The sequence below is a fragment of the Sparus aurata genome, chromosome 20 (assembly GCF_900880675.1).
Source record: "Sparus aurata chromosome 20, fSpaAur1.1, whole genome shotgun sequence".
NCBI lineage: Eukaryota > Metazoa > Chordata > Actinopteri > Spariformes > Sparidae > Sparus > Sparus aurata.
The window spans coordinates 5,649,139-5,664,265 of record NC_044206.1 but is presented as its reverse complement, the minus strand read 5'-3'; the positions used below and the strand labels follow the sequence as shown (position 1 = coordinate 5,664,265).

Sequence of the window (15,127 nt, the reverse complement as noted above, 5' to 3'; positions counted from 1 at the left end):
GCTGCTGCTGTCCGCTCTTAAATGTCGATGGCTGTACACATGCCCCCCATTTACCATGTCAATCCAGAAAGCTCCAGCTGGATCTCTCTGGGGGGTGTCATCTTGCCCCATCTGGGCATCCAGCTGCTGCCCTGTGCTTTATGGATCAGGTTCCACAGTGCAGCCCTGAGAGCTCATTGACTGTCTCAGGATGTAGCATACAGATACTAAGAGGCAGAGGTTGCTCGTCTCTCATCAGTTTGGAGTATGCTGGCGTGTTTGCAACCTGAAGGTATTCGATTTACTGCCGTTGAGAACCTGAAAATATTCAAACTTCAAGTGGTAGGGTTGGTGTCTTTTGATGTGGGGTTGCATGAGGTACTCATCTGTAGTCTCCATCCTGTATTACCTGCTGTAGATGATGGTCAGCTCTCCCCCTGAGTAGAGAAGCAGCATTTAGCACCGACAGTGAGATGTATTTTAGCCACCTAAAAGAAAGCACACCTTAAAAAATACACTGTATTTTGAACCTATTTGGTGCTTCACATTGCCTTCAGAAGAGCAGAAGCCGTTGCCATGGTAATTGATGTCTCTGTGTCCAAATCTATATTCGAATGCTCCAGGTTTATTTTTAACTTTTCTTCTTAGTTTTTTTTTTTTTTTCTTTTTGAGAAAGGAGATTTTGCGTTGGCTGCACCACCCAAAAAAGAGGTTTTGCATAAAGAGCAAAAAATGGAACTCCCCAGTGGCGGCCAGTAAGTCTCAAAACGTTTTCACATGAAAACCAAGCGTACACATGATAGGAGCACACAGATAAGTTTACATGAGGAGAACATCATCGTCACGAAGGGAGCATTTGTGCCTTGCATTCACAGGGCTGTGACCTTCCTTCTGCTCACGCCACAGTTGAACACCTGCTCACTCACCAAGTTGAATTTAGATGTGGGGATGGAATCGACAGTGGTTGATGTCTCCCCTTCTGTCCTTGTCTCTCATTAAACTCAGAATTACAGGAACAGTAAAGTATAGTAAGTAAATATAGACTGCCAGTTTAAAGAAAGTACTGTATAGTGAAGTATACCCAAAAATGGTATTTAATGTACAAAGCACAGCAACGTAGTTTTGTCAAACTGTCAATGGCCGACTGTTCATCACCTGCAGTGGCTCAGCTGCTGTTTAATGCTCTGATCAGCTGCATTGTGGTGGAGTTGGCCAAAAGGTCCCAGCTGGCACCAGAAGCCCGTTTGGCTTTATGCCGAGCATTTGGCACAGTCATAGCTAAGACTCAGCAATAACTGTAAAGATGTGATATGAATTAGCTTGAACATATTGACATAATTCATTTCTTGGTCGGCACTTAAGAAAATGGTATTGAGAAGGATTTTAGTGGGCGTAAGTAGTATTTTTTCATCCTGACACGAAGATATTATGATGAAACTGATTGTACGACAGATTTGGTGTACGTTTGATTCATTTAGGCAATATTTTTTAATGTAATCAAAATCTAATAAAAACAATATAATAATCAACACTTAAAGGTGCTGTTTGTCAGAAAAGATTCTTAAAACCCATTCCAAACTTGTCAAATAATGACACTCTGGGTTTCCTAACTCGTTAAATATTGACTCTTTGGAGGACCAGTCCTACAATCCCAAAGTGCCAGTTTTTGATGAGTCTCAAAAATCAACTTTTCTTACAAATTGCATCTTTAAGTGAGGAAGTAATTCAAACACAAAGCAATATGCTTGAGAAATGTCAGATTTCATTGGTCAGAAAACTAATTCATTCAAATAACAGGATACATAAATAGTACAATTATTCAAAAAGATCTTGCCTGGATAATAACGGAAAGTTTAGAACTAGGATACAATAGACTACACACGATAATTAGCTTTCACCTGTATGGTGGAAGATTAGATTAAATAGGATGAAAGTACGATAGGCTACCGTTGCTGCGCTCTTAATCTGCTCTTCAGTGTAAAATGCTGTGATAAAACTGAAAACACTGCTTCTGTGGATTCCTTGTGGAAGGCATTTGCTTTCAGGATGAGCCACATCAAAGACAAGAGCTTTGTCTGCTAACCACTGAATTTATAATTTCCACATGTTTCTGAGAAAAACAGATCCCAAAATAGACTGAGTGCCTGTCAAACTTGCCAGGTCAATGGAAGGCAGAACAACTAATGCTGTTAACCAGATTCAAAACAAAGGAAGTGAAGTGACGACAGAGCTCATCATTCTGTCGATAGGAATTTGCCCATAACAGGCTCATTTATTTCTTACTGTGCCTGCATACAGCACACTGGCATGGCTGTGTTTTTAATCGGGCCATTTCATCAATATTGAGCTTTAGCCGTTATTTTCTTAAAGAAACTGAGGGATTATGGGGAAGAATAATCTCACGAAATCTCATCACATTGTTAGGTGACCACATAACTTTGGTCTAGCTTTTAGAGCTTTTAACTGCAAGTATGGAACTTCAGGTGCGTGTTTGGGAAGATCATAACTTCTGTCCTGTTTTCAAAGATGGAAACAATTTAAAAACTTTTGTTTTTAGAGATTGTAATGAAAGATGTCCTTGAAAGCATTCAGTGTTACATGATCAACCTGCGGTTGAGAGCAAAATTGTTGTTTGTTTTTTTGGTCTGAAACATGTCAGACTAGTTTAGTGTATTCAACAATAATGCTACTGAGCCCGTGTTATCACTGAATCTGTCTGTGTGGTATCCTCTGCTGTTGTTTCCTTCCTTTCTTATAGTGCTGTGTTCTTTGAAACACAAAAACACAAACTGTTTTGCATTGCCTCTTCAGGCACACAGAGCCACTGTCTAATGTAGAACAATGGCCTTATACATCTGCCTGGACTGGTCTGTGGTCAGTCCTAGTCCCCAGTAAAGATATCGTGTCTGCTGGGGGTTAATTTGACCAAGCTGATCTCAGAGAAGGTCTGTTCTTAGGGCACCACAATAAATCATGTTTGAAGGTCTGAGGTTACAGAATGTCCCAGGCTCGTGTCACTGACTGCTGTTCACGTTGGGTCAACCAAACGGGGTAATTTGACCCTAAAGTATAAGGATTGAGATCAGGGTTCATATTTAAAGGATCAGTTTTCGGTCAAATGAAGCTGATTGAATACTGATCCTGTCTTAGTATAGTGTCGCAGCATTTGCTCTTGTTTACAACAGCGTACAGTGGAAGCCAGGGTTATAATAATTATTGTCATTGTCGATTGATTATATTGTTTAATCCATTAGCTGTTGTGGTCTATAAAATGTCAGAAAATTGTGAAAAAAGTCGACTAGTGTTTCCCAAAGCCCAAGATGACATCCTCAAATGTCTTGTTTTGTGCACAACCCAAAGATATCCAATTTACTGTCAGAGAGGAGGAAAAGCTGGAAAAGGAACATTTTTACTTTGACTTTTTTTAAAAACTATTTAGCAATGAATTTAATAGCTGCCAACTTATCCATTGATTATTGCAGCTCTAATTGGATTTATCATGAATGTGAAATATAACCAGAGTGTGTGCAGTTGACTCTGATTTGGACATCCTGGTCAATTACACAACTTACACTAAGCTCCGACTATAACTCTCTCTTCATTAGATAGTCGAGCAGCAGTGACAAAAACATCAAGGGAGCGTCCAATTTTTAAGAAAACAAGGAGTCAGCATACAAACTACCCGCTATGTCTTTTGTGGTGCAGCGAGTAAGACCTGCAGAAATCCAGAGAAAAGTAAAAAGTAAAGTCAATCCAACCCACCCTTGTCACCTTTGCATTGATTTGTTTAAATCGTCACTGGCATAGAACTTTTTTCAAGGCATCAATCAGACTCAATCAATCAATCAATCAATCAATCAATCAATCAATCAAACTTTATTTTAGTAGCCTTTTTCATACAAGCAATCGATAAGAAAGGGAACTGAGGAAGCACATTCATGAATAAGATAAAAAATAGTAAGGAAACTTTACAAACAGCCAAGCTTAGAAAACTGTGTAAATAGACAGCATGACTGAGAGAAACAGTGGCCCGCGGGAAAGGAAACACTGCTGCGACTTAGGAGTGTCTTAGGTTGGCCTAACTGAGCTGGTTTAATAAAAAGATAATTAATGGGACATGAGGATGTAATGTTAGTGCACTGAGCAGCAACATGCTTCTTTTCATTACCTCTCCCAACAACCCTACATACAGAATCTCATTAATTTAAGATTCCAACTGTTAAATCTCACCATATCTAAAATCACTGCCATATCCCACATTGTTCTTAAATACTCATAAGTATATGGATGAGATATAGCCCAAGTCAGTAGTATATACAGTAAATGCCCTATGGTGTACAAATATATATATAAAATAACTCTTAAAAAGTGCATATATTATCTCGTTATTAGTAATGTGACATTTAGCAGTTTTAGAGGTTATTGCCAGTGGGTCAAACTTCTAAAATATCACAGTTGTATAATGAACCTCAGTTACAGTTTTTCTGTTATAACTTCAGTGTGAAGATGACATGCGTCTCTTTGAACTGAGAATATGATCATACTTCATAGAGTTATTGGAAACTGCCTTGTAATTAACTGAAAAGAGACCGTTAATTTTGAAAAGAGACAGTGTGTGTAAGTGTTCAGAGGGTGTTCAGACCAGCCTAGTCACAGGGTTTGCATCGCAAGTGGAAACAATTCTGAGAAATGCATAAAAATGAACGTGTCGTTATTTTTAGCTCCTTTTCACAGCTGACTAAAAATAGGTCAATTAGTGACTCTTCCCCACCTTCAACAGAGACATACAGTATTATGAGTGCGTCTGTCCTCCTTTTAAACTCATTCATGCCTCCTATCTGCTCCCATGTTTCATGTTAGCATATTTTGTTAGCAGGTCTTACAGGTCAATTTAGCTAACTCTCTTATTGGATGTGACAGACATCAGGAGGATGTTCACATAGACACTCTCTTTCAACTTACAATATTAGGGATGTATGTCAACATATATTTAAATGATCAGAGCTTATATATATATATATATATATATATGTATATGAGATCCAGGAACTGAAGATCATTGTAGGTGTCTTTGGATAAGAGGAGGTGGCTGCATAACATTTCAAAGTAAAATGTCAAGCTGTTAAGAAACTTCTACAAAACATTATAGTTTGGTTCACATTGAGCTTTACTGAGAAAAAACGCTGAGGCCACAGTAGTAAAAGTATACAGCATCATTATTTTAAATGTGCTCTGCAGATTCACTTTGTCAAAGGGACTATTTTTTTAATGCAGTTGAGTTGTGCCAAAAAATGGCTCTTTTTTAATGCAGTGCTGCCCACTTGTGGCTGTAAAATGGAATCAGTGAAAGTCACTCATGTCAGTTTTCTTACTGTGTATATGTGGTGTGTGTGTGCGTGTGTGTGTGTGTGTGTGAGGGATATTCTTTAGCATTGCAGTCTGTATTCTGTTCGTATTGAAAGACTCTAAATTTGATATACGTAATCTTAATAAACTGAAACCACTCCCTCATACTATGATCAAACACATTTTCATTCAGATATCATGAGGTGAGAAGGGTCAGAGGTGAGGTGGGATTCAAATTTGCTGTGGCTTTAGGCAGGCTGACTATATTATAGTTATATAAATGTCACTTAAAATGGTGTTCTACTCTACCTAAACAGAGTGCTATCCTACATTAGCTTACATGTTCAGATAATGTTGGACAGTGACATAAAAGGTGTTTGTTTTGTTCTAAAACAGGATTATTTTACACATTTCATGTCTGTTTCAACCAGTGATTAAATCACTTTGTTACCTAATTTAATTTCTGTTGACAGAAATAAAATGTTAAAAACAGCTGAACTTAACATGCGTTTGCATAGACTTCCTATAAAGACAGACCACGCCCACTCTAAGGATGTCAGATCAATCCAGTCCATTGTCTTGTGAAGTGTATTATTAATTGCAATACAAATCTGTCCCATTTGACATGATGTCCCATTCACCCTAACGTAAAACTACCTCAGTATATTACATAGTAGTGTAAGGTGTTTTACGTATACGTATGTGTGTGTGTGTGTGTGTGTGTGTGTGTGTATTAAAAAACAAAAAACAGTTAAAAGTTAAAAGTAAAAAGTATTTGACAGTTGGAGGTTGGAATGGGAGATGAGGGTCTATTTTGATCAGAGATATTAGAAAAGCTTTTTTCCCTGAGTGGAAATATCCCCAGTATCTTAGAGTGAGGCAGAGCTTCCTGATCTTTCTCAGCAGAGGAAACTGATGATTTTCGGAAGAGAGGAAATTCTGGGGTGGGGAGTAATACAGTGGTTTCTGTAAGCAGTTATTGTTCTCACATTGTGGTTACATTTCTACTAGGATCAGTTAGTAAAAAGTGGGGCCATTAACTTTGACTTCTAAAACACAAACTGTAGTTGCTGTTTGCTCACTGTAATCAGTTTGTTTGTGTTGCAGCACGTCCATGTGCTGTGTGCTGGGATCACTGATCTGTCCCACGTGTGATATTGTTGAGTGGCTCCAGTGTCTCTATTCAGTGTTCTGTGCTGCTGTGTTACTGAGTTTAGTACTGTCATCAGCTCCAGCCTCCTCTTTATCCCCTATTCATCCTGTCTCTCTTTGTCACCGTCTCTTCTCTCTCCCTCTCTATCACTCTCTCCTAAAAACTTTTGTCAGTTTGAATTCATGGGAGCTGTCTTGGAATGAATGAGAGAGGATATCATTGAATGCTACAGTATTTTTCAAAAATGTATGATATATGTAGTATTTTCCCACTCTTGTTAGGGCAAATAAACTTCATTCAGGAGTTGTTTAATATTTCTTTTTAACATTTAATCAGATGTCTAGTGTGAAGGTGCCTCTCAATTTCTTCAGTACTTATGTACAGATAATAATATAAAAATGATGTAAGTGTTTTCGTGTGAGCGTTGTAAAGTCTGATGGCACCAGGTAGGAATGATTTCCTGTGCCGTTCCTTTAGGCAGCGGGGTTGAATGAGTTTGCTGCTGAAGCTGCTCTTGAGCTCGTCCAAAGTGTTGTGGAGGGGGTGAGAGGCATTGTCCAAGATTGCTAGCAGTTTTGCCAGCATCCTGTCCTCCACCACCTCCTCCAGGGCGACATGCTTAGAGCCAACAACAGACCCTGCCTTCTTGATACGTTTATTCAGTCTGTTGGCGTCCTGCGCTTTGATGCCCACACCCCAGGACGCCACAGCGAAGAAGATGGTGCTCGCAACAACAGACTGATTAAACATCTGGCGTCTGGTTGCAGACATTGAAGGACCTGAATCTCTTCAGGAAGTAAAGCCAGCTCAGGCCCTTCTTGTAGTCTGCCTCTGTGTTTGTAGTCCACTCTAGTTTATTGTCCTGCACCACACCCAGGTATTTGTATGAAACGATAGGACGGGTCAACTGATATGGCTTTTTCAGGGCCGATACCGATATAGTGTATCAGAAATCAAGTTAAGTGAAAAACGATATTTGGGACCAATATTCATTTACAGTAATTCTTTAATTCTAAAGAGTAACTCTTTATGTCCAAATTTCGAACAACTAGTGATGGGGTAAACCTAAGTACAGTTTACTGAAGTACTGTTGTTGGGTACAATTTTGAGGTACTTGCTACATTTAATTACTCGTTACTTCAGATTGCTTCAGATTGTTCAGTGTTCATGGGCTTAATTTTGATGTGTTACCAATTAGATTGTGTTGTGGTCAGGACATTGTGTGAGAGGATGCCACATCAGAGCCAAAGTAGCACATTTGTTTTATTTTGAATTAAATTTTAAAAAATGTTTTTGATTATCTTATTTTATAGGCAATCTGACAGAAAAATCACAGATATCAGTCGAGAGACAATAGCAGGAAAAAGTCAACAGCTTCTTTTGAAATGAAATGATGAAATGATGCATCAGATGGCAAAAATCGGCCTTGAGTACTGATTGGGCTAAATAATATTACACTGATTATAATTATGATTTGTGTCTGCTGACTTTGTTGTAAGAAATCTTGGTCATACATACATATATATATATATATATATATATATATATATATATATATATATATATATATATATTACCCAGTGAATTAGTTCAACAGCCCCTTTAATGTTTTATTACACTTCACTGTAGCTTAAGTGAAATGATTCTGTCTTTGCTCTCTATCCTAAAGGGATCATCTCTTTCTCTCTGTGTCCCTCCTCTCATCTTATCTGCTGTCTGGTTGAGTCGTTCCTCCCTCTCTCTTCCCCTCTCTGTCTGAGTCTTCTCCTTTTAGACTGAGATTCTGGCTGACAGCTCTTTATTTACCTTGCTCTCTGCTTTGTTCTTCTTCCCACTCGTTATCTTGCGCTCTCCCTCACTCCTCATTCTCCCTAAACTTAAGTACTCACTTGACCCCAACTGAAGAAGTTTACAACTTATTTAACTGAAGTGGATGAGTTTTATTTAGAATAGGAAGGGTAGCAGAGAAGTTCATCTATGTTTCTGAGCTTAAAGCTGGAGGATTTCGACAAGACATTGTGTTTTATTTCCACTTTAGGGCACAGGATGAAGTGAGTTTGTTTACTGATGTCGTCATGCCTAAATTCAAGGGTGACTTATGCAGTTTTAAGAAAAAGTCTTAAAGATTCTCCCGCTGAGAGAGCACTGCTTCCTCCAGTGATTTGGCAGTGGAGTCTTACCTGATGAAGGCCTTTCCTCCAGTAGTTTATCCTGAAGAACCAAATCTCTGTAATAGAGAGCTGATATAAAAACTGTCATTCCCAAATTTTGAACAAAGTCACATTCACAAATTTAACATTGCATGTTACTAAAAGTCCAACTCTGGAAAATACTTGACAGTGTTTTGATTGCTTCCCTCTATTTGCCTGGACAGTGATGGTATTCTTCTAAACTATCTACTATTGTTGTGTATTGAAAATGTCTGTTTCTATGAAGGAACGCCCCCATGCCATGTTTCTGCAGCCAGATGACAAACAGTTATTAGACAGCACGGCTAAAATGTTGGAAAATTACATTAGTGGATATCTTTGACAAGGGAGAAATTAGCAGTTACGAAGATTTTCGTTCCTGCAGAGATGGTAAAACACGATGGGAACTGTATTAAGTGTTTTCTTAAAATCTCGAAGAATTTGTCAGCAAATACCTAGTGCTGTAGCAGATAGTCTTTTCTGATGGGATGTGGAAAGAAAACCCTGGTATTATATGATTTTCTTTTTTCAGTGGGACTGTACAAAATAACGAGAGACTGAATGTAGTTACAGAAGCTGGTTGAGCAGTGACTAGCCCGGAGCTAACGGCAGGATCTGGGTGCCTTTTATAACTAACGGCAAAAGTAGAGACAGGGACGTCCTCTTTAATCATACTCTTCCATATCTGCCCCTTCATTTTAGAAAGGATGCGCCACCTACATGATTTAACTAGTTGACTAACAGGCTTGATGGCTTGAACGGTACACAGAGCCGACATCATGCTGTCACCATCAGCTGCTGTTCTGCTAGCTTCTGTGCATGGCTGCCGATTTATTGGGAGATTTGATAACTGACTATGATCAGAATATGTCTTGTTTTTCCGTTGGTAATACATGCGTTGTGTTTGTAATTCCCTGAACCGAACCGAATGGAGAGCCAGACATCCAATGAGAAGCATTCCTCCTCTCAGCCGTCATGTGGTCGTTCGCCTCATACCAGTGGTACTCGCCTTAAGCTCCAGTGCAGTCCTAACAGAGCTGAGGCATAAAGAATCAGGGCAGAACAGATGCATATTCTCTGACTCACGCATCACATTATGTTATTTTTGTTCTGGCTTTACTCCTCCATGATTGTGAGTCCTCACAGTCAGGAAAACAATGTCAGAAGTGCACAGATTGGCCACAGTGCTTTTCCTAAGCCAACACTCCTCAAATGTAGTGACACGCACAGTAATGCTAAAATAATGTTCACAGTAATTTGTTTGGTTTTAAGCAGCATATCTTTGGCTGCGCAGGTTTTGTTTTACAGTTGCAACGTAGGGGAGGAAAGGAAACAATTCAAAGAGAAAAGAAAGAGGAAGATAAAGCAGTGGAGGGAAGAAAAAAAAGAGAGGACAAAATGAAGGGAGGAAAAAGGCCAAAACGAGGCCAGGACATGAGCGATGCAGAGGCTGCTGGATGATGTTTGCATGAACGTCAGCCTCTTTTAGTGTCTCTAGGTCCAACTTCTCCCTCTTTATCTTCATTCTCCCCTTCTCTCGCTGTCTGTCGCTTTAGCTGCTCTCAGGTGTCAATGAAAAGAGGACTGAGGCTGACAGCACAGCTAGAGCTGTTGTGGAGGGCGCAAAGGATGGACACGCACACACACACTCACTCACACACACTCACACACACACACGCACACACACACACACACACACACACACACACACTTATTCACACATTCATTAAACCAGATGCATAAATATACAGAGACATGCTCATGTTCATAGTTTTGTTGTAATACTTTGTGTTCAATTAATTAACATTCAGTTAATTCCTTAACAGGAACCAGCGTTTTCCATGGTAACACAGTGCTAGTCCTTTTCCATGGAGCAAAGGACCGAGCTAAACACTGGAAGCTAGGGTGAAACAACTAGCCTTACTCAAAATTACCCAAATTTAAACATGCCATACACCTTTAAGTCGAAAAAATGATCACATTGTATCTTGTTTGTTTAATCCGTTTAGGGACTATTAGAGGTGTTGTATGATGTGTTTTCTTTACTTTGGATGGACCCCAGCAAGCTGGTATACCCTGTTTCCAGTCTTTATGCTAAGCATTAAAACATTTGACACAAAAACATGTGACTGATATTGATCTACTCATGTAGCCATAGGGAAGACAGCAAAAATGCACATTTCACAAAATGTTGAACCTTTCCTTTGATCTGTGAACTACTGTATCTTTTCAGTTAATTAATCCACAATGTCAGAAACTAGATTTGATTACATGTATTCACGGATATGCAAAATACACCATATTATTGAAGGAAAAACATGTTTAGAGAAGACTTATTTTCAACATGGCCACAGATATATAAAGACAGACAGCAAGTCTCAAAATGAGACTAAAATTGTGCTAAAAGATAAATATTCACATTAATACACCCAAACAGCTATCACTCTTTTTCTCAAAAATACTGTACTAGCTGCAGTAAAAATGTCATTAATAACCCATACTCCATAAGCGCTAACCTGTTTTTGTCAACTTCATGTTTAATGGAAGGCACTATACATGAGTGCACACTGGCCCTGGCATTGTAATCATGTTGTGTGTGCACAGAAAATAGCAAGTTCCCAGGGTCCAGGACGACATCTTCAGATTGCTTGTTGTGTCCAACAGAAGATATCACTTTTATATTAAACAGAGAGAGGTTGCAAATATCCCCCTTTCAGAGGCTGACTAGCATTTCTGCTAGATCATTTATGATGATTAATGTCCTGTTGTCTACTACATTGTACATCTATTAACAGATTAATAACATAATTGTGTCAACACACACCATTTACAGTGTACCCTGGATACCAGCAGCAGCATCATGTGAGTCTTAACGTAAGAGACAGGGAGACCCAACAGAGAGAGAGCGAGAGTAACATTGCTCTCTGCGCTACCAATAGGCTGGACTGCGTAGCAAAGGGATGAGAGGAATGTGACTGAGAGAGAGGAAGAGAGAGAGAGTGTAGGGATGTCAGCAAATAGACCCAAGGGAGAGAGAGAGAGAATGAAAAGAGAGAAAGAGAGAGAGAGAGGGAGAGAGAGGCATGGCAGGGTTGAGAGGAGGGAGCACTATACTTAGACAGCAATAAAGATAGTCAGCCACAGCCAATGCTGCACTATAGTGCCAGCATGGAGGGGGACACACTTGATCTCTAAGCAGCGTGGGATTGTATCGCATTGTAAACCTGGTCTGACAACAAACTGCCTTCTCAGCTCGACTGGTCGAGGAATGGAATTAAACTGGTCTGGGATGGATTTGATGCTGAAATCCAGAGTCGTGCACTGAATTTGTGCCAGCAACTAACCATTACTTCAGAGAGATGAGTGTGCTTTTTCTGAAATGGGGACAATACTACTCTGAAAGCTCTAAAGAGGACTAGTCAAGATTTGAGAGGGCTGTCAGCTAATGCTGCCACAACAGTGAACCTGGGACCGGTGCTGTTTCTAATGCTGTTTCACATTCAAACTGCAAGGATGCTATTAAAGCCTAAGAATTCCTCATTTAGAATTGCTAACTGGGCGAATTGGTAGATCAAGGAGGGCAAGAAGAGGTCTAGATTGTTGAATGGCTGTTTCGATCACAGATCAGTGACAAGGACCAAGTCAAACCCAGATGAACACAAAAAATTAGGACTAGTTAAAGACAACATGGTAGAAAACTGGACAAAATATGATAAGAGTCCAATCTTATCAAAAAACTGGATTTTCCCAGACTTTGGACAGGATCATCATGGCTTGACCACCTATCAGCGATGTCCATAAATCAGGAGCTGACGAGTTACCTAAAGGAAGATACAAATGAATAATGAATCTCAAGCTAAATCCATGGAGGATCCAAGGATTACAAATTCAAACATTTAAAACTTGGTGTTCTGCATCCATAGTGCTGATTGTGACACTTGAAGAGTAGACTTACTGTGTAGGGGTGTTTTCCATTGATTGACCCTCGATTGTCACGTCTGGCTATTATGCATCAAGCCGAGATTGTGCAGAGGTGACCACGTATACCAGTTGTGGGGTCTGAAGCCTTGTGCCCTTTTGTGTGTGTTTGTGTGTGTTCATTGCACAAATAGTACATGTGGGTACAAATGTGGCGGTGCTATGCTGAGGGTGTCAGGTGTTGCACCAGCTCCATCAGGCCACGAGTGGCGATTTCAGTGTTCTGTCGGGGTGGACTGTAGCGACGCTGAACCTCGCTGTATCTGGCTGGCAGTCTTAAAGGGTATTTCACCTCACGCCTCACCCCGGCCAACCCCTATCGCATCACCAAGAAAACGGGGCTCCCGGAGGGTCATTCAACGCCATCGCTTGTCCTGGGTAAGGGGGAAAACAGTATTCATGAAACTTTCAGTGCCTGATTTCTTTCTTGCCATTATTCAGTACCATTACATTTGTATTATTTTCTGGCCATGGTTCAGTAATTTGCTAAAGAAATGATCTTGTCAAGATTAAAAAGAATCTGAAACATGCTTTAGATCACCACTGGACTCCAACTCTTCTACTGAATTTAAAGCCAAACTAATGAACCTTTTTAAGTTATTACTATGTCATCGGCCAATAGTATCCAAACCCATTTATTTTAAAGTAAGGATAATTGTTTTCTTCTCACTATTATGTGCAAAATGATTGTATGTGTTGGAGCACCAAATCATTAGCTTTATGGGATAGCTGGTCCTGATGCTCCCCTCTAAACTTTTAACAAATTTAGCTTTGATTGGATTTTTGAGAAAGTCCTATGCCCTATCGACACGAACTGTAAAATTGTGACTCAAGTGTGATTCAATAAGACAATCTGAAATCTTCATACTTTTGCTGTGTTTCAAAACCTGCATAAGGTACAAAGGTGGTTGGGAAGGAGGGGCCAAGGACCAAGTGTTCCACTGGATACACCAATTGTTTATAGTTCTTTGTGGACAAGTGCTCTGGATAGGGGTCACAAATATGTCAGAAGAACACGTTTTCATTGTGATTTTGTGGGTTGGCCCAGATGCTGCATCAGTTGTACTTCACTATGACAAAATACACCAGTCCAATTCCATGTAATTTAGAAAATGAAGCCTGCTATTTTCCAATTAACTCTTTTAGCTCTACTTAATGTTACACACCGGAAATCTATTCTTCTTCACTCCTCTGAAAGCCAACATAGGAAGTTGTGCTATGCTGCCCATGGCAAACACTGTTTTCGGAGAGCTGAAGAAGAAGTTGATTTCACGCGAGTCAGACAGAGCTAGCAAGAAGTCAGCTAACCCCACCAGTAAAACAGCAACATGTTCAGTATGTAAGGCTGTAATTTCGAGGGATGGCACAATAATACAATAATACCTTGTAAAGCATTTGAATACAAATCTGCTTTCCCCAAACATTATGAAATAATGAGGGAAAACATGTAGGCTCAAAGATATGCAGGCAGACAGCTTTACTTCTGATATTTGGACCTCTGATGTGTGCCCCATGTCTTTGCGGAGTATCCACACTGTTTTAACTGTTTTAAACTGTTCTATGTAAAAAGTGGCAGCACATCAACAGTTTCTAAAGGAATTGTTATTTATTCCTAGATTTATTTGTTCTTTTTCGGTTTATCTCTTGAGGAGTCGACATTGAACTGTCATTTCTCCCGCTAGTCACCACAGCTTGGTCTACAGGCATGAGCTTGTAGTTGCAAGAAGTTCCTCATAGGACGCTAATGCGTGAGTGATCGGCTGCAAGCCCATTCAAGCCTGGAAAGACAGATTTGTGCGATCACATGTTCACGTGATCTTGTGAATCCAGCTGCCTTGCAAGGTAAAGTCTCTAGTGTGGAATGAAGCAGTGATTTGTTGAGTAAAACTAGTCTGGAAACGAGTGAAACAACAACTCTGTTTTGTGACTGCAGAGCTCTGCAGAGGTATGGACTAGATTTGGAATCTGTGTGTGGTTCATCATTGTACATAGCAGATTAACTGCCGCTCTAAAAACAGCCATGGCTGTCATCGTTTTGAACAGTCCTCATCTCCTGTCTGATCTGATGACTGTGGACAGGTGTATTTCCTCCGGGATCTTCGTCAGCCATCTTACTTTAACCTTTCCTGTCTACTCTGATCAGTGCAAGAGCAGCATTATTATTGACTGTCCATGTTCTCTTCCACCATGTGGGTGTCCTGGTTTTATCACAGGGGGGCAAAGTTGATGTTGATTGCTCAACTTTAGGGAACCTTAACCCGTGTCAGGACAGAGACTGCACAGTGGAGTCAAACAGAAGTGATATTATCAGCCTGTTATTATCTGGAGGAAGATTCAGCCGGTGTGGTGGTGTTTGATTCATTTGAGTGTGAGTGTGTGTGTTTGCGTGTGTGTTGGTGTGTTATGCCACGTCTCTGTGCCTCCTTTAGGTATTATGTAATGTAGCACTGAGGGGGCCTGTTGACTAGCAGAGGGGAAGGGA

At 40.0% G+C, this 15,127-nt stretch overlaps 1 protein-coding gene across 3 annotated transcripts in view; it reads left to right on the top strand.

Annotated features, from left to right (window-relative positions):
* The window catches only part of LOC115571034 (rho GTPase-activating protein 23-like), a 68,693-nt gene that overhangs the window by 29,179 nt on the left and 24,387 nt on the right, over positions 1-15,127 (top strand). Inside the window, exon 1 of one of the 3 annotated variants that reach the window (XM_030400034.1) lies at positions 11,611-13,023. The exons of the other annotated variants lie outside the window; for them this stretch is intronic. Coding sequence (XP_030255894.1) covers positions 12,808-13,023 — 216 coding nt within the window. The 5' untranslated portion in view covers positions 11,611-12,807. Of the gene's footprint in view, positions 1-11,610; positions 13,024-15,127 lie in introns of those variants that run through there. 3 annotated transcript variants of the gene reach the window in all.